The sequence below is a fragment of the Myotis lucifugus genome, unplaced genomic scaffold (genome assembly GCF_000147115.1).
Source record: "Myotis lucifugus unplaced genomic scaffold, Myoluc2.0 scaffold_78, whole genome shotgun sequence".
Classification (NCBI taxonomy): domain Eukaryota; kingdom Metazoa; phylum Chordata; class Mammalia; order Chiroptera; family Vespertilionidae; genus Myotis; species Myotis lucifugus.
Genome location: NW_005871126.1, coordinates 3494895 through 3518328, shown reverse-complemented (window position 1 = coordinate 3518328; position 23434 = coordinate 3494895). Strand labels below are relative to the sequence as shown.

Below are 23434 nucleotides of genomic sequence, written 5' to 3'. Positions count from 1 at the left end.
CTAGCAATCGATATTGTTATCACAATCTTCTCTGTAGTTAAGAAAGTAATACAAATTTGAGCTAATACTAAAGGGTCAAAATTCGCTCTTTAAAATTTAAGATTGGAAACTTAATGAGGATTTAGTTTTGGTTTATTCTATTTTTTCCCCTTAGCTTATATACACTGACTTACACAAAAGATTATTTACATTTTTTGTCAAGTTTCTTGATTCTCATGATATCGCATTTTGGTTTTTTAGCACGAAGGTAGAGAAGCAAACATAGGGTCAGCAATTTTGTTGATGCAGACACTGTGCTGGATGCTTTAAATGCACAATTCAACCCAATCCTTGAATCGCTGTGCACAATAGATGTCACTCTTCTTGTTTTACTGACATCAGAAGAGAGGCATGGAGGTTCCATACAGACATCTGACCTCCTATAACAGATTAGTGGCAAAACTGAGATTAAAACTGGAGTTTAAGACTCTAAAATCTGTGGGATTTTTTTCCTCTTCCCACAAATATTATTGGCCTAGCATCTCTCTCAGAAGGAAATGACATATCAAACGGCCATGGGAATGAAAGCATAAACTCAAACCATGAACAGATGAACGCTCATATGATCTAGAAATGACTATCTCCTGAGTGCAGGGCATTTATCATCTAATCTGCCACCTCGCACTCTAGGGCCTGAAAATCTATGAACATAGGGATGCATATATCCTTTCTGATTGGTGTTTCTAGTTTCTAGTTTCTTGGGATATATTCCTAGAAGTGGGGTTACTGAGTCAAATGGGAATTCCATTTTTAATTTTTTGAGGAAACTCCATACTGTCTTCCATAGTGGCTGCACCAGTCTGCATTCCCACCAGCAGTGCACAAGGGTTCCTTTTTCTCCACATCCTCTCCAGCACTTGTCCTTTGTTGATTTGTTGATGATAGCCTGACAGGTGTGAGATGGTACCTCATTGTTGTTTTGATTTGCATCTCTTGGATGATTAGTGACTTTGAGCATCTTTTCATATGTCTCTTGGCCTTCTGTATGTCCTCTTTCAAAAATTGTCTATTTAGGTCCTTTGCACATTTTTTGATTGGATTATTTATCTTCCTTTTGTTAAGTTGTATGAATTCCCTATAAATGTTGGAGATTAAACCCTTATCAGTGATAACATTGGCAAATATGTTCTCCCATGCAATGGGCTTTCTTGTTGTTTTGTTGGTGGTTTCTTTTGCTGTGCAGAAGCTTTTTATTTCATAGCAGCACAATTTACAATACCTAAGATTTGTAAACAGCCTAAGTGCCCATCAGCAGATGAGTGGATTAAAAAACTGTGGTACATCTACACAATGGAATACTACGCTGCAGTAAAAAAGAAGGAATTCTTACCATTTGCAACAGCATGGATGGAACTGGAGAGCATTATGCTAAGCAAAATAAGCCAGTCAGAGAAAGATAAGCATCACATGATCTCACTCATTTGTGGAATATAGTGAACATCATAAACTGATGAACAAAAATAGATACAGAGACAGAGAAGCATTGAACAAAGTGTCAAACTTCAGCAGGAAGGCAAGGGAGGGTAGGAGGGGGGTAAGAAATCAACCAAATCAACCAAATGACTTGTATTCATGGACACAGACACTAGCGAGGTGAGGGCATATGGCGGGGAACGGGGAGGGGGGGTGGAGGGGAGAGGCCAGGGAGAAGTCAATAGGGGAAAAAGGAGACATATGTTCTACTATTTGTAATACTTTAAACAATAAAAAAGAAAATAAGTCTATGGAAGCCATAGCACAGGAAACATGATATAACATTGTAGAGCTTCCTTACCCTCAGCAGGAAATTGAGCCTGGATAAGGACTCTAGGAAGATGTCAGCTCCTTTGTTTGAAAACTCATACCTCCCAGCGATGAAAAAGAACAAAGTTTTTTCAAGATCAAAGTCCAGATGACTAAAACAAAACAAAACAGTTTCAAATGAAAGAAAGCACCAGCAACAAAATGTACACAGGAATCCTGTTAAAGTACAAAGGGGATGGGAAAGATAAACATGTACTGTAACAACACTGTTTTCTCTATACCAGAGATCCCTAACATTGCACCCTGATTTTTTTTAAGAAAGAAAAACACATACCCATAAAAATGACCCCGAACAAATTCTTGTATCCTAGCCTTGTACATTGCATGTAGATTTTGAAACTCATGCATTGCTGAAAATTTCTTAACATTCAAGCCATTTGGAGTAACTACATCTGGAAAAGCAAAAATAAAAGTTATGAAAATGTTCTTTTGAGAGAGGATATCATTGTAGAAAAACAGTGTATTTAAATTTATGTAAAGTTTGATTCTATTAACATTTCCAGGTTATGACTACCGCAGAATTGAAAATTCATAAATGTTCACAATAAATTGTAGAAATAGGAAACGAGGAGTGCATGACCAAAATAACATTGGTTCAATGACATAGTAGAGTTAAAAGCAATAATGCTGATTGTTATAGTTTCATTGCTTACTATGCACCAGGCACGGCTCGCAATGCTTCACAATGTAACTCATTAAATCCTTGTAACAACCAATGGAGTTGGTGCTCTCATTTGCATTTCCAGTGGCAAAAACATTTTTTTTCCCCTCTACTGTTTTATGCTTTTTGTTTGTTTGTTTGAACCAAAGTTCTCATGCTCTCTTGTCATTTGGAATGGAAAGATCAGTGACAAACTGAGGGGTCAGCATTACCAGGCTTTCTCTTCAGCATGTGTTCTGCCTCTATTGCTGTTATTTCAGAAACTGTGGTGAACACGTGCGCACAATGGACAGAGGCCCGCTCCATGCAGTACCGGTGGTAGATCTGCCTTTCCCCAGCCTCTTTGTCTATGTCAAACTGTTCAAAACAAAACACAAGCACAAAAAATAAAAATAAAAATAAAATAAAAAAACACACAAAAAAAAACACAAGCACGTGTCCATTTGCGTACACTGATTCTTCCACACAAGCAAAACAAAATCACATATTTTTCCTATTGTGCTCCCCAAAAGCCGTGTGAAATTTTATGCCCACTAAAAAGTAATGAACATTTGTATTTAATCCCATTTCTAAGTGCAGAGCTACTTATGCTTACACAGGTGTTGCTTACTTCATTTCTGTTTCAAAACTGCTATGTAAACCCCTGAGTAAATGACATTTCCACTTTGTTATAATCACATAGAAATCTTGATTTTCTTTGGCATTTCAATTATACTTTTATTTATCCCACATTTTATAAATACTGAGCTAATTTCTTTCCCCAAGGTCCTTATCATGTTTTTGCCCATGAACAATGAAGTAAAGCTGACATTAAACTTGATACAAAAAATTAAGTTAATTATTATTATCCTTAACTCACTGAAAAGAAGCCTGACAAAGAAAAGACAAATGTTTTTCCATGACTATTGTAGTCCTACCACTATATAATTTCAAGGGTGTACAGTTATATTAATTAGATAGTGTGATAGATTGTGTAATCATTCTATCAAGCCAGTCAGAATATTCATTATTCTGGATATCTTAACTTAAAAATATACGCACAATAAGCAAACCCCCCACAATTAAATAGTTGGCAACAGTTGCGGGCTTTTGCCATTTGGCTTAGTTACTGAATATTATTTCTAATATAGTTGCATATGAAAGTAGCAATGTCTAAGAGAAAAAGCTATATAGTTTCTGGCCTTGTATCATCAATGCACTTTTCATATTAGAAGCTTTTCAACACTATGCATCAGACATTCTTCTAAGCAGGACATCATATTTGATCCTCATAAAACACTGAGAAACTTATTTTGTCTTCATTTTATAGAGGGGGATCGAAATTTCTAAAGTTTAAAGAACTTGCTCAATGTAATATTCATATCTTAGCAGAGTCCTGTTGATCCAAATCAGTCTGACTGCAAACTTGTGCTCTCACCTGCTTTTATACCATTTAGTCTCTAACTCAATCAACAAGTCAGTCCCAGTAATTACTGCACCATATAGAGGAAAATACTAACAAAAGATTTATTAGATGATTCTAAAGATTAGAACAAGAAAATTTTAGAATAGTCTCTCTTGACTGTAATATTTACAAACATCTCTCTGAAATGGTTTGAACCTGGGTTCTCTCTATATGGTATCCTTGAATCAGCAGAAGTTTTTCTTAAAAGCTTTTTATGGCTGGTCTTATTTATTCAACCAATCTCTCATTCAACCAATATTTGTGGAATAATTTATGTGTTTCTGTTACCTTCAAAGAGGCTATAACTTAGCAAGCAAATGAGTAAAAATCAGGCAGAAATGAGTAAGTGTCTGAGTAAGGTATAAGATCAGAACAGGATAGGGAAAGTATTTCATCCTATATAATAAAACCCTACTATGCAAATTGACTGGACAGCAGAACGACTGGTCACTATGACATACACTGACCACCATGGGGCAGACACTCAACACAGGAGCTGTCCCCTGGTGGTCAGTGTGCTCCCACAGGGGGAGCGCTGCTCAGCCAGAAGCTGGGCTTATGGGTGGCGAGTGCAGCAGCAGTGGAGGGAGACTCTCCTGTCTCCACTTCAGGCAGGTGGTAAGGAGCGAGGGGGTCCAGACTGCGAGAGGGGTATCTGACTGCTGGCTTAGGCCTGATCTGGGAGGGGGGGGGGGGATAGGGCCTAAGCTGGCAGGTGGACATCCCCTGAGGGGTCTTGGACTATGAGAGGGCACAGGCCGGGCTGAGGGACCCCCCCCCCAGTGCACGAATTTCATGCATCAGGCCTCTAGTACTATATAAGTATTCATATTCTCAATATCACCTCTAGAATGTAAGATTTTTAGGGATAAGAACCATGAGTTATGCATAAAATAGCATTTGGACATGAAAATTTAATTTGGGGAAAGATTATTTTAGGCTGAAAAATTAACTGCCCTAATAATCAAGTATACTAAATCAAATGAAATTTGCAGAAAATGTATGGTGTGACTGTGGCATTGGGTGTAGAATGTAGGAGACATAGTAGGGTGACATCCTGGTAGGATATAATAGGGCCAGACCCCAGAATTCCCTGAAGACAAGACTAGAAATTTAGCCTTTGTCCTGTATACAATGGCAAGACTAAATGGGCTTGTTTAGAGATATGGTAAAGACAGCCTATGTTTAAGAAAAATAATTCTGGAAAAGTATGTTTCCTATCTCACTGAGCTTTTGTAAAGAGCAAATGAGGTAACAAGTCAAATATTTATAAAAGTTCCTCACACATAGAAAGTGCTCAAGAACTTTAACTATTGTTATTATTCATTGTTGTTGTTAGGAATAATATGATTTCATATATGGGGCAGTGTTTAATATTTAGACATGTAGAGATGGGATGATAGGTTTTCTAAGTAAGTAGACCAAGTACGCAAAGGTGAAGACAGGCACTTGTGCATGTTTCTGTCTTTTCCTGGCCCCATGGGGCCCCTTATCTTTTAGGCCTATAGTATGTATGCCTGGTCACACCCATAGGCTTCACAGCAACCCTATCTATTTACACTTTCTTTCTTTCCCCCATATTCATGACAGCATGTTAAAATCTCTGTCTGGTCATTCCAACATCTAAAACATATCTGGGCCTGGTTCCTTTGACAGTGGAACTTCCTTCCCTGTGTTTTTTTTATATCTCATAGCCTTTTGTTGTATTCTAGATAATATGTATAAAAGAACAAAGAATGAGGTATAAGGTTACAGTGGAGGGTAACCTTATAATTGAAGTTCACTAGTTTAAAACTTGGTCAGAGGAGAGAGTTAAAATCCATGAGACCATTGTGTACCAGTTGGCTTCCTTCACAATTTTCTAATCCCAAACAGCAATGTCCTCATTTCTATCAAGGAAAGTCTGTTGCTATTAAAAAAAGAGAAGCCAAAACCTAAAAAAACTTTTTTAAAAGCATTAGTTGTCTAGCTATTTTATTTCGTTGAATGTATTGAGGTGACATTGATTAATAAAATTATATAGGTTTCAGGTGTACAATTCTAGAATACATCATCTGTATGTTATATTGTGTGTTCACTACTCCAAGTCAACCTCCTGCCATCACCATTTATCCTCCTTTCACCCTCTCCAACCTCCCCCAACTCCTTCCTAGTTATCTAGCTATTTTAGTGGAGGGAAAAGTTGACCCATTACTGGACTAATAAGAATAAATTTAAAAATATCTTGAAGAGTCTCAGAAATTCATATGCTGGCTAGAATGGTTGGAATGCTCTTTCAGCTAATAAATTTAACTAAAAACTTTAACCAACTTCAAAATCTTGGTGAATTGGCTAGTAACAAAAAATGTTTTCAGTTATCAATTACTATTTGAGTAAGTAGTTTTATCTTTCTGGTTTTAGAGAAGTTGAATACTTTTATTTTTCTTCTCATTTCCCCACTCCTACCCCATGTTCATCTGCCTAAGCCAGAACTTACTGAGGCAGATCTTGGGTCTTGTTTCAAAGACTAAATTCTGACTCATTTCTTATGTTGAACTTTTAAAAACTTTCCATGTATATAATTTGGTATTTTTTTATGTATCACCCAAATTCTAAACCCAATGTGAGCATGGGGAAAGGGTCTACTATGGAAAATGATTATAGGGTGTGCTTTTTCTGTAAGAAATGGTTATGAATTTAACTCAAAATCTAGTTCTTGACTACTTGTTGTTTACCAGTGACTCTGCTGGCAGGGTATTTTACTAGAACAATGGACTGGGGTCTTACTTCAACCAATGAGGGCCTTTAAGTTGGGGAATATATAATCCTATTTGAAGATAGTATGATATAAATACTGACCTTTATCAAGAGGATAAAGTTGTTATATATAACTATATATACTACCATGCATTTGTTCCTTAAAAAAAAACAATAGCTGAAGTATATTCTTAGTTGTTTTCCTTAATTATATAATGCTCTTAAGAATTCTACAATAAAATATTTGATATGCCTCTCTAACATTTTCTCTTTCACAAAAATCAAAGTCTGCCCTTCTCCAGGAAACATGGTTGGTGAGCTTACCACAGATCACTGGTTTGCCCTTATTAATCTATCAATGTCATATGCCATTAAAAAATTTCCCAGTTCTCCTGACTTTCTGAATCCTGTGGTGATTTTATTTTAAATGTACATCTTATGTTTACAGTTAGAGACCTTTGGAGTAGGTTGACCTTTTTATAGGTCAACTCTCTTTAGGATCATTCATTGCTTTGCAAATGTTGAAGTTTTTCAGAAAAAAAACTTTTCTGCATTCTATTCAAAGTGTCTTTGAGATAGTAGTATTACTTGTCACAACCACTATCTAAGTATTATTCATGTACCAGAGGCCCAGTGAATGAGATTTGTGCACTGGGGTTGAGGGGTCCCCCAGACCGGCCTGCGCTCTCTCGCAGTCCGGGACCCTTTGGGGGATGTCTGCCTGCCAGCAGTCAGACATCCCTCAGACATCCCTCTGCAGTCCGGAGCTCTTGCAGTCCAGGACCCCTCCCTCCTTACCGCCTGCCTGCAGTGGAGGTGGGAGAGGCTCCCGCCACTGCCTCTGCGCTTGCCAGACATGAGCCTGGCTTCTGGCTGAGCAGTGCTCCCCCTGTGGGAGCACACTGACCACCAGGGAGCAGCTCCTATGTTGAGCGTCTGCCCCCTGGTGGTCAGTGTGCCTCATAGCGACCAGTTGTTCAGCCGTTCAGTCAATTTGCATGTTACACTTTTATTATATAGGACTACACACAGAGACACACACACTATTTCATAGAATCCTAGCACTTTTTTAAAACTGGAAAGTCTTTAGAAATCAACTTTCCGACGTACTCATTTTCCTGACAGTAAAACAGAACCTCTAAGATAGTAAATTGATTTGATTGGCAATAGAGAAACCAAATCTACAAACCCCCTGACTTAGTGGTATGCACATGCCTTGTTGATATTATTGGCAGATGATGTAAAAGACATACTTTAATCTAATTTAACTGGTGGGAAATAGAAGGAAGAAGTCAAAACAATGACCTTGGGTCATGGAATCGAGCAGTCTTCTCAAATGAGCAGACATAACTGGTCACCAAGGACCCACATCCCTGTTTTTAATACCTTCCGTCTTATTTGACCCTGATAAAACCCCACCTATGCATTGCAGAGTTACAGGAGCAATCTGACCATTTTTCACTTGGGAGATAGAGGAGGTAAGGCTCATGGTGCAAGCTGTATGTCTAGAATCCTGGCTCTCTACCTGCCACTCAGAGCTGTGTGTGATACAGGATCCTCGCAGCATTTCCCAAGCTCCAAGGTAGCCAGGAGCCCAACCTGTGTCCACAGTCTTACCTCCCCACCCCCACGCCTTTGAATCTTGGATCTATTGCTCCAAAGTAGACACACACCGCCTCTCTGTCAAAGGGGCGGCTTTGTCATGCATATTGATTAGTTGAAAGGGCATTGCTGCCATCTGGCTGGCAGATGAAATGTCAAGATCAATACTTCTCATCCTTCAGCTTCCAGGATGAGAAAAAAGGTGGTGAGGGGGAAGGTAGTAGGACGCTTTACCGACTATTTACCTCATCAAGATGGTTGTAGAAATCGATGTTTGCGGCGCAGAGATACCTCCCAAGCAGTGTGGCGTGAGTGGTAAAAATTGTAGCGATAGGAAGTTTCCGGGCTCGAGAAAGGATCAGTCCGGTTCCGGCCTGCCATTCATGGAATTGGGTAATGACGTGTTTACCGTCTGCATGGTCTGTCACCTACATCAGGAAGGAAGCATTTAGAAAAGCTGTCGGTGAAAGTTGATCTTGTTCATGGCCCACAACATCAGGAAAGTTATCGTGCCTGTAAGTTTTAGCTCAATTTGAAGGGATCTATATATGAAGCAGGCAGATTTAGCAAGAGTGTTTTATAGGATTCAGTGGCATAAAGCCCAGCGGTCCTCACACTTAGCCTACCTACCTCAGGTCACCTGGAAGGCTTGTTAAGCACAGACATCTGGGGTCTCATTCCCAGGTAATCTAATTCAATGATTCTGGGCTGGAGGGCAATACTTTTCATTTCTTACAAGTTCACAAGTGATGCTGCTACTGATGGTCCAGGAAATACTCTTATTTTATTTTTTATTGATTTCAGAGAGGACGAGAGAGAGATAGAAACATCAATGATGGGAGAGAATCATTGATCAACTGCCTCCTGCATGCCTCCTACTGGAGATCTAGTCAGCAACCCAGGCATGTGCCCTGACAGGGAATGGAACCATGTCCTCTTGGTTCATAGGTCCATGCTCAACCACTGAGCCACACCAGCTGGTCTGGGAAATACTCGTTGAGAACCACTGACTTAAGCTAAAACCTTTGTATTTGCAAGTATCTGCTCTTGCCCTGGCCAGTGTTGTTTAGTGGTTAGAGCATTGGCCCTCGACCTTCCAGCCCTGGTCATCACCTCTGGAAGGCAACCAATCAGCATGTCTATCTCTTCTCTCTCTTTCTCTCTCTCTCTCTCTCTCTCTCTCTCTCTCTCTCTTCCCCCCTCAGCTTCTTTCCCTTCCTTCCCTTCCACTCTCTTTAAAAAGTCAGTGGAAAAATTATCCTCCAGAGAGAATTAACAAAAATAAAGTATCTGCTCTTCACAAAGGTTTTCACGGGTATGAACAGCACAGGTCAATGGTGCAGCAGAAGCAGTGACAGCAGAAACAGGACTTGCCCAGAAAAGCCTTGGGGTTTTTTCAGTGTCTTTGTTTACCCTTTGAACAAAACACAATCTCAGTTTCCAGAACTGCTTTACTTTAGAGGAAGTCGAGCTCTTACTTTCTTGCTTCTCTCCCTTGTATTCCCTTTAACAGAAGGATGACAGCAGATACACACACATGTGCACACACGCACACTTGAGACTGATTTCCGCCCTGAGGGCAGTGGCTCAGGGAGGCAGTTTGCAGACAAAGACACTAACAGGTACTAAAACAAGATTTCATGCTGGTCATTAGCCCAGATCTGCCAGGACCCTCACCCTCCTTCTCCTATTCTGTCACCAACACAAAGCAATAGGACTGCTTCTCCACCCTCTCCTTTACTTTGAGGCAGCCCTTTATGGCTATTGGACTATGATTCAATCAGTAAGAAAGACTGGCCAGATGGAACCCACTCCCAACATACAGATCTGTGATTTGGCTTTAGACCACACCCCACTTTGCTAGGGATGCTCTTTCTTCACCATCTAATTTTCAGGTTAAGCATCATCGTCTTGAGGTAATGCAAAGAAGGTGAAGAAATCTACTGCCAAGCTTGGAGGACTTAGGAGAGTGCAGGCTTGGCTCACTTAAAAAGGACTAGTTTGGCCCTAGCCGACTTGGCTCAGTGGATAGAGCGTCAGCCTGCGGACTGAAGGGTCCCAGGTTTGATTCCGGCCAAGGGCACATGCCTGGGTTGCAGGCTCGTTCCCCAGTAGGGGGGGGGGAGGGGGGTGCAGGAGGCAGCCAATCAATGATTCTCTCTCATCATTGATGTTTCAATCTCTCTCTCTCCTTCTCCCTTCCTCTCTGAAATCAATAAAGTAATATATATATATATTAAAAAAAGGACTAGTTTGGCCAGGCCACCACGGTTGAGTGTCAACCTAGGAACCTGAGGGCATGGTTCAATTCCTGGTCAGGGGACATGCCCAGGTTGCCGGTTTGACCCCCCAGTGTGGGGCATGCATGAGGCAGGCAATCAATGATTCTTTCTCATCATTGATGTTTCTCTCTCCCTCTCCCCTCCTCTCTGAAATCAATAAAAATATATATTAAAATAAATAAAAAGGACTAGTTTCTAATATTCTTTTTTTTCATCTATGGGATATTTCACTGCTATGGACTCCTTAGCACTTGCTGGGATCACTTCAGCACTTAGCGAATGATAAAAATATCTAAAAGTCACTGCAATTACACAAGAACTCATGCATAATCAAAACCAAATATTTCAAGCTATTTTCTATTCCATTGAATCTATAATTCATATACATAGTGCATGATGTATACTATTTTTTCTTGCGCATATGTTGAGTATCATCTATGTAGCAGCAAATATAATTGGATTTTATACACATCATTCTATATATTAATAAGCATTATTATTACCCCAGTCCAAAGGCTGATAGTTAATTTGAGGAAGGCAGAACATTTTCTCAGAAATGTACTAGGACAATCAATAAAGGCAGCATCTCAAAATTTACTTAATATAAAGGTCATGGGGTCATTGCTGGACACTGCTGGGCACAGAACACAATTGTGCTGCTCCTCTGTTGTATCACCATCCAGTAAACTGTACCTCTTTTAAGAACCAGGCTGTTAAAGATCCAAATATCAACATGTCGTTGGCTTCTCGGTCATGATAAGGAATGCCGACACTGCATGCTTCCCAGAGGTCACCCTTCCACCTGTCCAAATTCCAAGCTGAAAACCCTATGTCAAAGAGCACCACGTAAGGACTCCCCTCTATCAGCCATCTTCCAAAATGTACCTGCCAGATAAAGAACACAGAGCCATGTAGGAATGCTAGGACATGTATTTGTGCTCAGCAGATGTAAGCTTTATTTAGAACTCAATTGCAGATTACAGATGCTGTACAGAAAACCACGGTGATACCACAAAGCTCTGATATGGAGTTAGAATGGGCTTGCATTCATTCATCTAAAATATTTCCCTGCTTGGGAAATGCTTTTCATTAAATTTAGTCATTAAAAAAAAAGTATCATCACTCCTTTGACCTTGAGCTCATGGTTTAAGGATTTAATATTATAGTCTACTAGAGGCCCAGTGCACAAAATCGTGCACAGGTAGGGTCCCTAGTGGCTGCCGGCTGCTGGCTGCCAGCCGGAGCCTCCCTTCATTCTGTGCCACCCTCTGGTGGTCAGCACACGTTATAGTGAGCGATCGAACTCCCGGTCGGTTGAACTCCCACGGGGACATTTTGCATATTAGGCTTTTATATACAGAGATGTTTTTATGATAAAATCAAAAGTTGAACTGCTCTGTATCTTTAGCAACTCACAGTTTGATATTATTTCTACTGTGTCACTTATTTTCCTTTATGCAACAGGAGTTAACATATTTTCTGCTAGAAAAAGTGTTATTTTTTCCTGTTGACAAATGTATATGATTTCTCCAATTCCTCCTATAAAAATGAATGTTGCTGGAAGTGTTTCTCAGTATGGTTGCTGCCAGAAATCTTAATTAAAAATATTGCCTAAGATACATTATCTCATTAATGTAGCAGCCCAAAGTCTAATCCTATTACGTTCTTCAAAGTGACTGCCCATCAATTCAGTTAATCGCACAACCACCTCCAAGACTTTTGCCGGTTTGCCCCATTGCACAAATGCTGAAATTAAACACCATCTTCATCCATTCATCTTCCTGCACTTTCGCCCAGGCTGCTGATTGCTGCTGGAGAGAGTCACAGTCACGTACATTTGTGACATTGAAAAGCCATGACTGTACATCAGAGATGTCAGATATTCTTGATCTCTTCCTTGAACAGTTTTCAGAACTTCTTCCTTCAAATTTCTTATTTTAACACTTGCCTCCTAACTTCTGTAAGATGACCTTTAACTCCTACTTCATTAAGATCATCAAATACATTGAGTGAGGCCATACTGAATCCTTCATTCACCCTTTATTACCCGTGTGAGCGAAAGGGGAGAAAAGTGATCCTCTCACTAGTGCTTTGGGTCTTGTTCCCGCTCCCATTCTCAGTGGCCTTCCTTTCTTCAATCATTCATTTCTTCTGAATTTTCAACTTCTCCCTGTCTGCTAGAGATTTCTTTTTTGGCATATAAATATGCTCAGACCTCACTGACATTTAATAAAACACTAATTCTCAAAATCACACAACTCTGAAACTACTTAATTTATCTCACCTCTTCAGAGAAAAATCTCATAGCCACAGCTTTTATACTCTTTTCTCACCATTCATACATTCCTCAACCCACAGCAATCTGATTTAACCTCACCTTCCTCTGAAGCGTATCTAACAAGGTTACCATGAATGACCTTAATATTGTTAAACCAAAATGACCCTGGTTCAATCCTTTGTTGATTTGGTTCCTCCTTCATACTTGAAACTCTCTTCTCCCTTGTCTTGACCTCACTATTCCTGTATTTACAGCAACTAATTCTCAGAAACCTAGTGGCTAAAAGGACACAAAATAATTATTCTATAGGTTAGGGGGTTGGAGCGTGAAATCAATCTTATGGGTTAAAATCAACATGTTGGCAGAGTTTCATTCCATTTGTAGTCTCTGGAAGAGAATCTATTTCCTGGCCTTTTTCAGCCTCTAGAGGCCACCTTCATTCCTTGGCTAGTGGCCCCTTCCTCCATCTCCAAAGCTCCCAGTGCCAACCTCTGTTTCCATGGTCACATCTCTCCAAGTCTGATTCAACTGCCTCCCTCTTATAAGGACCCTTGTGATTACATTGGGCCTAGCCAGATAATTTCTCCATCTCAAGATCCTTAACATAATCACATGTGCAAAGTCCTTTTTGCTACATAAGCTACCATTTTCTTAGGTTCTGAGGATTAGGATTTGAACATTCTTGGTTCTATATTGCTAGCTGTGCTTCTACTTTTGCAATCTCTGACTTCTTTTACTGTAGTTGTTCTAACATGTTGCCGTCCCCAAGGTTTGGCTCAAAATGTGCTTTTAGTCTATAAACGTCCACAGAACAATACTATGAACATGAATTATATACAATTTAGACACAAATGACTTCCCCAGAAATATCTTTACCCTATAAATTCTGCTGAGCTCTAAACCCATTATGTTACTAGATATTTATATTGCCTCAAAAATGTACCTATTTATAATCAAGTTCATCGTCTTTCTCACAAACCTGCTCCTTTTTCCTACGTAGAGGAATGGTCTTCTCTTGGGAGTTAATGTGAATTGTGTCTGCTTGCCCATTACAATTTACTAAGACTTGTCAAGTGAAGTGTTGGTCAGTATCCCTTACTTGGCAGCCATGTTTATTCATTATGTCCACTGCTCTTCTAACAGCATCATTTGCAGGTTCACACTTTTCCACCTGAGTCTTCATATTTTGCTCAAAATATGGACCAATCAGAAAGTAATTGTCTCCCCATTCATCTGCTGTTGTTCTGGCCTTTGTTTGAATCACAGTATAGATGCCACCAACTGTTGAAAAGAAAAGGTTCCATTATCATTCAGCTTAATAATTCATTTAAGTGATAAAGGCATGGAAGCGAGTTCCCATGTTTTGTTACGTATTTAGGATCCATCAAGCACAAGGATTCATTTAACTTTCTAAAATAAAGTATTTAAAGACACTAACAAATAGTCATTATTAGTTCCCTTCATGCATATTTTAAAGCCCCTTCTGGGTACATGTCAGAGAATAGCAGATTGGCAACAGTAGAGCAGTACAAACATTTCAAAGAAATCTGAAGAGACTATTGGAATGAAGCACTTGGCTTAATGCTCTATCCACATTGGGGTGTCAAAATGGGACAAATAGCCATTGTCATGCCATAAGCCCTCAGCAGCAGTAGTCACCTTTCACCCCTTCTCTGACGGTGGTCCAAGAAGGGGCTAAGGTATATCCAAGTAACAGCCACTACTGAAATGATGAGCAAGTTTTCCAAATTAAGGAGCCACTTCCATTCTAAGGAACCAAGTGAGGTCACTTTTGCCAAGAAGATCGATCTGATAGATTTTGAGGGGGAATGTTTGGCCCAACTCTCATGTCAAACCCACTGACACAAATACAAATTTTCATATGGTATGTCCTTTCCCCTCCCCCCTCCTCTGGCATCGTGGCCACCACTATTAAAACACAAAGCCAAAAAACATGCGTACTATTGGAAAATGCATATGCCTTTGGATCCAGCATGTCCACATATAGAAAATGGTTCTGGAGGAAAACAAAAAGAGTGCCAAAAGATATGTGTAAAAGAATATGTATGGCCCTAACCGGTTTGGCTCAGTGGATAGAGCATTGGCCTGCGGACTGAAGGGTCCCAGGTTCGATTCCGGCCAAGGGCATGTACCTTGGTTGCGGGCACATCCTCAGTTTGGGGTGTGCAGGAAGCAGCTGATCGATGTTTCTCTCTCATCGATGTTTCTAACTCTCTATCCCTCTCCCTTCCTCTCTGTAAGAAATCAATAAAATATATTTTAAAAAAAGAATATGTATGGAGCATTACAATTTTGAAAATTATAACCAACTTAAATTGAACTAGTTAACTCACTTAACCTAAGGCTCAATTAGCTCATCTATCCAACAGGAATTTGCAGAGGCAACTAAAAATAATTTTTTTTAAAAGTGGGAGTCACATTTTAGCAACATATTTACATATATATATATAAGATTTCTTCAAATAACTTTTCATCTTCGGTTGATGTCTTTCCTTCATCTTCATCTTATCAGGGAGAATACGTTCTCGGGTTCTGATGGCATATGTTTATTAAATGCCTTATTCACATTTCTATTCTTGAATACTCTTATTTGCAACTGTGCATCTTGCCCAGAGATCTTAGAACATCCTTGTTAGATTATGTGTTCAAAATTTAAATACACTTGTGTAAATGCAAGCACATTTTTATTTGCTAAAGGACACCGGGGGGAAGAGAAATTCTTTATTTGAGAAATAAGTTGGGAATTGAAATGGAAAGATAAACACAGTTAATTAATTTGCTACTTCCTTTTCTGATTTGAGGCCTTCGGTCTTGATATAGATAGTCTCCAAATAGCCTTACAGTGTTCATAAATACTATGGCTCTGTTCTTTCAGTCTATCAGGAATAAAAACATAAAATTTAAAAATAAAAGTCCATCCCATCCTGATTGAGGTCTGATTGTAAATAAATCTTTTCTCCCAGACATCTCTCTGTACAGTCTTTCTGTGGAGAGGACCTCTTAATGCATTTCGTATGCTCAAGCACCAACTTTAGCCTCTCTCTGCTCTTCCCATATTCATATGCCAACTAGTTTCCCTTGATTTTTACTCTGTTTTCCACAAACTCCTCCGTTGGCATGCTAATTATAGGTGAGTGTGATGGCATAGACATAGGGTCATTCCCATTTTCAAACTTGAGGTATAAACCAGAGGTTCACCAACACATATTTTTTATTGATTCATTGTTTTGTCACAGCATAGATCACTGAATTTGAACTTACACTTCACTTTCAAACATGTACTTTGTATTTTATTGATCTTCTTTTTTTCCCCCAAAAAAACAACACGAGAGCTATCTTTAGTGTGAGGGCAAAGTATCAAGCCTTTCATAAGAAAGAAAAGACGAGCTCCCATGGCATATGTGTCATTGAGGTAGCTACAACCCCAAGTTTCCGTCTAGAAACTGCTGATGTTGCTAAAACCAGGATTCCAAAGCAGTATGGAATATGGACAGCAGCCAATATAAGACATTTTATATAGGAATATAAATTAGGAGTATCTTCACTACTTGATAAATGTTTAAAAGTTACAGAATCTGAAAGTCATATGACTTCAATATGCATAGCTAATAATCGGACCCTTCTGTCTTAAGACAGTTGCAGGAGGAATCATTATACAGTTAGAATATCATTCTGTGAGGCAGCAGGGCTGGTAGGATAGAAAGTAAATGTTACTGGTGATAATGGTCAACAAATGTTTGTGTGCCCAGCACTCTGCTGAATCTGTAGTCCAAAATCAAAGCAGCTTCAGTCTCAGGCAGGGAGAGGTGAGACACTTAGAGCAAGACCAGGTGCACACCCCTCCCCAATCATACATAGTGGCAGCCCATGTTCTATACAGGAGGCGCTCAGACATGGCAAGCAGGATGAAAAGGAACTGAGGAGACTAGGTCTCCTCTGAAAGCTTTGTGTGTACCAAGCATGGTTTTTCCATAGATTGTGTGTTTCACGTGGTGTCGTTTAAGATGCCGTTGACATGGTCACTGCATGTTCACACCAAAGAAAGGAACCTCAGCCCCAAATTACTGTGTTGCCAATAACTGTAGAAACCCTGTTCCATAACTTTTTGTCCACTTTCTGCTTTTGTGTTTAAAATCACTCAAAATCAAAGCAAATATGATCATGAATGATTCAACACACTCATTTTATTAATAAATTTTTATCCTATTTAATAAAAGGCTAACATGCAAATTGTACCCTTGACCGGGAATTCGACCAGAGGGCGGGGCTAGCTGGCCAGCCACCTGCAGCCCCTCCCTCTCGGCCAGTCCTGCTCCCAAAAGCCTCCCCCCTGCCCCCATCTGGGACAGGGCTGGCCGGCCAACCTCCCACATCCCCTCCCCCCAGCTGGCCCAGCCCGATCGGCTGTGATCAGGGCAGTTCAGCTGGACCCCACCGGTGCACGAATTCATGCACTGGGCCTCTAGTGAAAACACCTACAAAGTGTTTATTTAATGCTAGGAGTTATTCTAAGTGGTTTACAATTGTTGTTGTTTTCATTTTCACAATATCATTATAGGTAGATACTATTATTACAGTGGGGCCTTGACTTACGAGTGTCCCGACTAACGAGTTTTTTGAGATACCAGCTGTCTCTCGGCCGATTTTTTCCATTGAGTTGATAGAGTAATTTGAGTTAACGAGCTCCTTAACAAGCTGTCTCAGAACGAATTAAACTCGTAAGTCAAGGCCCCACTGTATCTTTATTTGTAGATGGGGAAACTGAGGCACAAAGAGGCTCTGAGAGGGATCCACCATCAAACAAGTAATGATGAGACTGGGATTTCAGTTCAGTCTGACTCCAGGGCCCACGGGCTATGGACAGCAAGACTGTAAGCTACTGTGCTGAGCAACATATTGATGGATCCTTAAAGATGGTGGCAAGAGGGACAGAGGAAGAAAAGAGCAGTGTCATAAAAAATAAACTCCTTCAGGTGTTGGGAGTTTCAGAGCCACTTGGAAAACAATACTTAAAGGAAATCACTTTTTAATTTCGGCTCTAGGCACTTCTGAGTTAACAGAAAAAGGAGCCCAGGGCTTAGAGGAAGTTAGAGCAGTGGCTCTCACGTTAATCGTTGAGGCCTTTAGAAATCTGATGAAAACGTTCTGCCCTCTTCTCCAAAACAGCACTCACAGGTAGGAGCACATATTTTCAGATACAATATCCTGAGGTTTACAAACGCTTTGAAGTCCACTCCTATCAAGATCCCCACCTTTAGAATGCCTGCCTCAGAACATGGACTTGCAATCATGGTCAGTTTCTACCAACCCCTTTTGATTATAGTTTTCTGAGTTTTTCCAAGTACCATTCATAGCATACCATGTGACCCAGAGCTAGTGATGGTGCCTAGCTTAAAGGAGGGAGCAGGCAGAATTATGTCCAGCAATATTCTGGCTTAGGGCTAAAACAAATAGTTTTTAGTTGATTTTAAAAGAGAAGCATTCATTTAGTAACTAAGTTACAAAAATGTTCACATCCTATATAATAAAAGGCTAATATGCAAATTGACTGAACAGCAGAATGACCAGTCACTATGACGTGCACTGACCACCAGGGAGCAGACACTCAATGCAGGAGCTGCCCTTGGTGGACAGTGTGCTCCCACAAGGGGAGCACCGCTCATCCAGAGGCCCTGAGCTGGCTCAAGGCTGATGAGCGCAGAGGCAGTGGTGAGAGCCTCTCCCGCCTCTCCCACCTCTGCAGCAGTGCTAAGCTGTCAGTTGGACATCCCCTGAGGGCTCCTGGACTGCGAGAAGGCTCAGGCGGGCTGAGGAATTCCCCCGCCTGAGGGAATCTCGTGCACTGGGCCTCTAATATATTACATTAGCATTCATTCTTTTTTACAATGTTCATTAAACTCTTTTTAATGATCCTAAACATCCTCAACATGACCATTGATTCATAGTCTACAATGATTTGGGCAAGTCTGTGCACAAGAAATGATTGTGGTAAGAGGTTTTCCACAAACCCTAAACTAGTTAGAACCCTGCCCCTGCCCCCCGCCCCGCATACATTATGTAGTCTTAGAGCATCTTGTACTTATTCTTACACTCATCACACTTGACTATAGTTGCATGTTCAATGTCTACCATCCTGCAAGTTTGCAAACTTTGGAAGACTGGGAACCAATTTTATATTGTTAAACTCTATGCTCCTCATCTCCTAGTACCTGACATGTAATAGACACTTGATGAATCTTTATTGAATAATAAGTGATTTATAATAATAAATGGATGAATTGATAAAAGCAATACATTTCAAGAATAACATGAACAAATGGAAAAAGTTATTTTAAGGTCAAAGAATTAGCATCCAATAATTTAACTATAACTCTTTCATTTGTTATAATTAACACATTTTCATTGTTTGCTGACAAAATTTTGGTAGTAAAGGATTTATTTTTCCTAAGAAATCTTTTGTTCTTGGATCTAAATACATTTCCTGTTTGCCACTACAAACCACTGTAAGATGGCTGAAGCATATTACGCTCATTTAATTCATGAAGAAACTGCTATTCAGATAGTATACTCAAAGGGGTGGGGAACATCAATCAGGCCTGCAGGCCGTATGAGGTCTGTGAAATCATTTGGTCTGGCTCTGCCAAGGCATTAGAGGTGAGTTAATTAAATGTTTGACCAAAGATAGCAGGCTAATTTTCAAGTTTATAATTTTGTATGGCTCGAGAATGATGGTATATGTATCCAAAAGGCCCTTGGCTGAAACAAGGTCCCCCAACCCTGGTTTAAGGGATGTTTTACAAAGTCTCGGGAATCTATGATCTTTGACTGCAAGTCCAGTGTTCTTTCATCTGTAGAAAATTTCCTTAGGCAATGGACGTTTTAATTTTATCTTTGTGTGGTAGTTAAAAGAGCAGTGGACTCAGAGGAGACCTAACTGCTGGTCCCGACCCTGCAATTTACTTGCTCATTAAAGCCTGTAGCTGTCTGTTTCATCTATGAGGAGTTGGGCTTGTGATCGCTAAGATGCCTCATATCCTGGCTATGAACTGGAGGGGAATAAAAGTTCAAAGTAAAATTTAAAAAGAAACGATGGTGTCAATGAATCATCAGAGGTGAACACAATAATTGTCCATTCATATAAACATCTCTAAAAAATCAGTCTGTAATAGATATGTTGGAGATGATATCAACTTGGTTAAATCACATTGTGGGTCCCTTCGCAAGACAACAAAATTCCCTTTCTCTTGCATGGAAATAAAAGAAAATAAGTATAAAGGAAGCGTAGAGGTTGAAAATAAATGTACAGTGGGTCCTTGACTTACGAGTGTCCCGACTAACGAGTTTTTTGAGATACCAGCTGTCTCTCCCCGATTTTTTGCATTGAGTTGATAGAGTAATTTGAGTTAACGAGCTCCTTAACGAGCTCCTTAATGAGCTCCGTCTCGGAACGAATTAAACTTGTAAGTCAATGCCCCACCCACTGTATTCATTTCCTTCATTTAAAAGAAAAAAAAATCCCTTTGAGCATTTTCTGTGTGCCAGGCACTGTTCTAGGTCTGACATCAGCATGCATGTCATCAGGATACAAGATCCATGGGTAACAGCTCTCACCAGTGTGTGCCCAGCACCAGGAGACAATGTTCCATTAAGGTTCGTTAAGTGGAGAGACCAGGAGGAAGAAGAAAGGGCTCTCAGTGGTTCTCAACCTCTGGCCCTTTAAATACAGTTCCTCATGTTGTGACCCAACCATAAAATTATTTTCGTTTCTACTTCATAACTGTCATGTTGCTACTGTTATGAATCGTAATGTAAATATCTGATATGCAGGATGGTCTTAGGCGACCCCTGTGAAAGGGTTGTTCGACCGCCAAAGGGGTCGCGACCCACAGGTTGAGAACCGCTGGTTAGGTGCTGGAACTCACGCAGACTTCTCCTGAACTGTTTCCTGCTGCTAGTAATTCCCTCCCATTTTTTCCACCAACAAGCTACATTCTTGAGTTCCTGCCTACTCTGTAGAGCAAACCTTTATTTAAAGGCACAGTCCGAGATTTATGTGTAACAGAGATGGCTCTGTTCCCAGGAACACGGGGTATATTTAAAAACCTTGAGACTGGAAAAAAAGAAACAGGTATTTGGAAACAGATATTTAAAAACACTTCCCTTCTCCATAGTATGGTTTCTGTTCTCTTTGCTTTCTACTCACTAAACTGCAAAAACAAAAAAAGACCGTGCTTTGTTCTCTTACGTTCATTCTGTGCGTTTCTACACGGCAGACTTGATTTTTAATTTTGATGGTATGATTTTATGAAAGCATACACATGAGCACTTTGAACATGTAGCATAAGGTGAAAATCTGAACAGATGCCGAATATAATTCCTCCACCTTTGAGGTTATGCTGGTTCTGATTAGCGAAAAGGAAATAATATATCATATTCATGTTATCATTTCAGATCCTTTCAGATCCTCTAATTCCACAAATTGCCACTGACTTTTACCCGTCAATCACTTGGCCTGGTCCTTCATGATCCTGAAGAATTCAACCTTCAAAACTTAGTTTTTCTTACTAATATTCTAGACTTTTAAACTAGAGAGTATCAATTCATAATTTTAAAGATTCTATAATTTTACAGATTCCTTTCTTATTAAAATCATTTAGGTTGAGTACTCCATTTTGCCTTCTTCAATCTGGCACAAATGAGATTATACCTTATTGGGAAATTATTTTAACTTTGTTAATTTGATTTCATTTCTTATTTTATAATTCCTATGTATATGTTATTGAAAATCACTTTTGTTCTTCATAATAGGAGCTCAATATTATGCCTTCTGAGCTGCTTCTAAATTAAAACTTTAATTCCAAGCTAATCTTGAATTACAGGAAACATTAACTACTTAATAGAAATGCTATCAGTATATGGAGTTAACGCTTCTAATTGATCCTGATCAGGTGCAGTCCTCCCTAAAATAAAGTACAAAGTTGGGTTTTTTGTTGAAAACAAAATCATAAAACCCCAAAAAGCAAGTATTAACTTCTTATTTCTATTTTTCCATAACATGGATTTTAAATGAAATGCACATTCCCTAGCAAAGACCAACATTTTCAGCGTTCCCTTCAGCACATATAAGGTGTCCCAAAAATGTATACACACATTTTCAATCACTATAAAGGCAGTGTTTATTAAAATACACTTCATTTTCAACATTGAGCTATCAGCTATTAAAGTATGTATACATTTTTGAGGGGTATCTTGTATACACGTCTAAGTTTTCATTGCCTGTTGAAGTAGACACAATTAACTACAACCTAAGCTTATATTCAGTTTGTGCCTACTTATTCATTGGCAATTCATCTGATTAATTCATTCTTCTAAGTCTACATTCTTCAGCAATCTGTCAATTAGCCACCTTCAGGGGCCAGTACAAACCTTTATTGGTCACTTCCCAAGCAACTTCAAAGAGAAGCAAATCTTCCACGGGAAGTTCTTCAACTTCCCACTGGGGAAGCCCACTCAGGGATGTCACAGATAGGGATCGGCCTCGGAGCATTCTTCTTCCAGTCCCCTGAAACTTGTTTGATTCACTCTTTCAATTAACCGTGGGAGCCGTATGCTTTAGAGAGTGGAGGTTCAAAGCCAGTAGTCGCAGGCTTGGATAGCTTTTCGTAGGAGCCAACCAGCAGAATAAAATCTCATCTGCTTCCCAGAGAACTCACAGGTGAGGGAGGAATTGTCCAGTTCTCTTTGCAGTCTTTCCAGGTGGGTCCACTGAGGACAATATCTCCAATCAGAATCTACGCAAAAAACCCAGAGCTATCACAAGTAAAACCCTCAGTCTGGGGTTTAGGCAAGCAAACCGCCCCCCCCTCCCCCACCTCGATAGTGCCATCCTCATAGGCTGATCATGGTACATGTCCAGACCTTTAGCCCTTGTCCTTTTGACCAAATTCCTAGACTCACACGGTCACCAACGCTTATTTCATCACTTCCCAAGGGATCCAAGAATTTAGCAATTCCCCTTATAAATTTTGCAGAGCATTTTAGATTACACATAGAATTGACTGGGACATATTTCTATACTTCCAATCACTTTATATTTCCTAAGTATTATTCTTTCTTTTGATTCTCATTTCTAGAGCATTAAAAATTATTCCTAATTATTTTATTCTACATCTGCAAATTTACCTTTGAAGGTAAGTATAGATTTTGGCTTCCCTTTTCTTAATTACTTTTTCTTTAAAATTTCCCTGTGAAAAAATATAAATGCAAGTGTGTGTTTGGGTATAAAACACAAAGAATATAGTTTTGCCTGATCAATGATTGTCAGATCATCATTTTAATGAGATAGTAGAAATAAATTTTAGTCCCATTTGTACATTACCTCAAATATCTTCAAACTGATAAATAATTTAGTGGATATAATTATGTTCAAATAGGAGAAAAATGCAAAATATATTAGGTTCTGAAATATAACCAGGATCACCTTGTCAATAAATGCCATATATTCACTTTTTTCATGTGTTTGTATGTATATACGTATGTGTGTGCTAATTTATTTACATACACAGAGA

At 39.6% G+C, this 23434-nt stretch overlaps 1 protein-coding gene across 2 annotated transcripts in view; it reads right to left on the bottom strand.

Annotated features, from left to right (window-relative positions):
* Positions 1-22435, bottom strand: part of GYS2 (glycogen synthase 2) — a 43115-nt gene extending 20680 nt beyond the window's left edge. Inside the window, exons 1-7 of one of the 2 annotated variants that reach the window (XM_006090664.3) lie at positions 22293-22435; positions 13945-14126; positions 11261-11452; positions 8531-8713; positions 2716-2860; positions 2117-2234; positions 1814-1934 (exon numbers count right to left, since the gene is read on the bottom strand). In XM_006090664.3, the coding sequence (XP_006090726.1) occupies positions 1814-1934; positions 2117-2234; positions 2716-2860; positions 8531-8713; positions 11261-11452; positions 13945-14126; positions 22293-22413 (1062 nt within the window). In that variant the 5' untranslated portion in view covers positions 22414-22435. The remainder of the gene's footprint in view (positions 1-1813; positions 1935-2116; positions 2235-2715; positions 2861-8530; positions 8714-11260; positions 11453-13944; positions 14127-22292) is intronic. The other variant, XM_023755539.1, reaches the window with a different exon arrangement.
* Between the last annotated feature and the right edge of the window lie 999 nt (positions 22436-23434).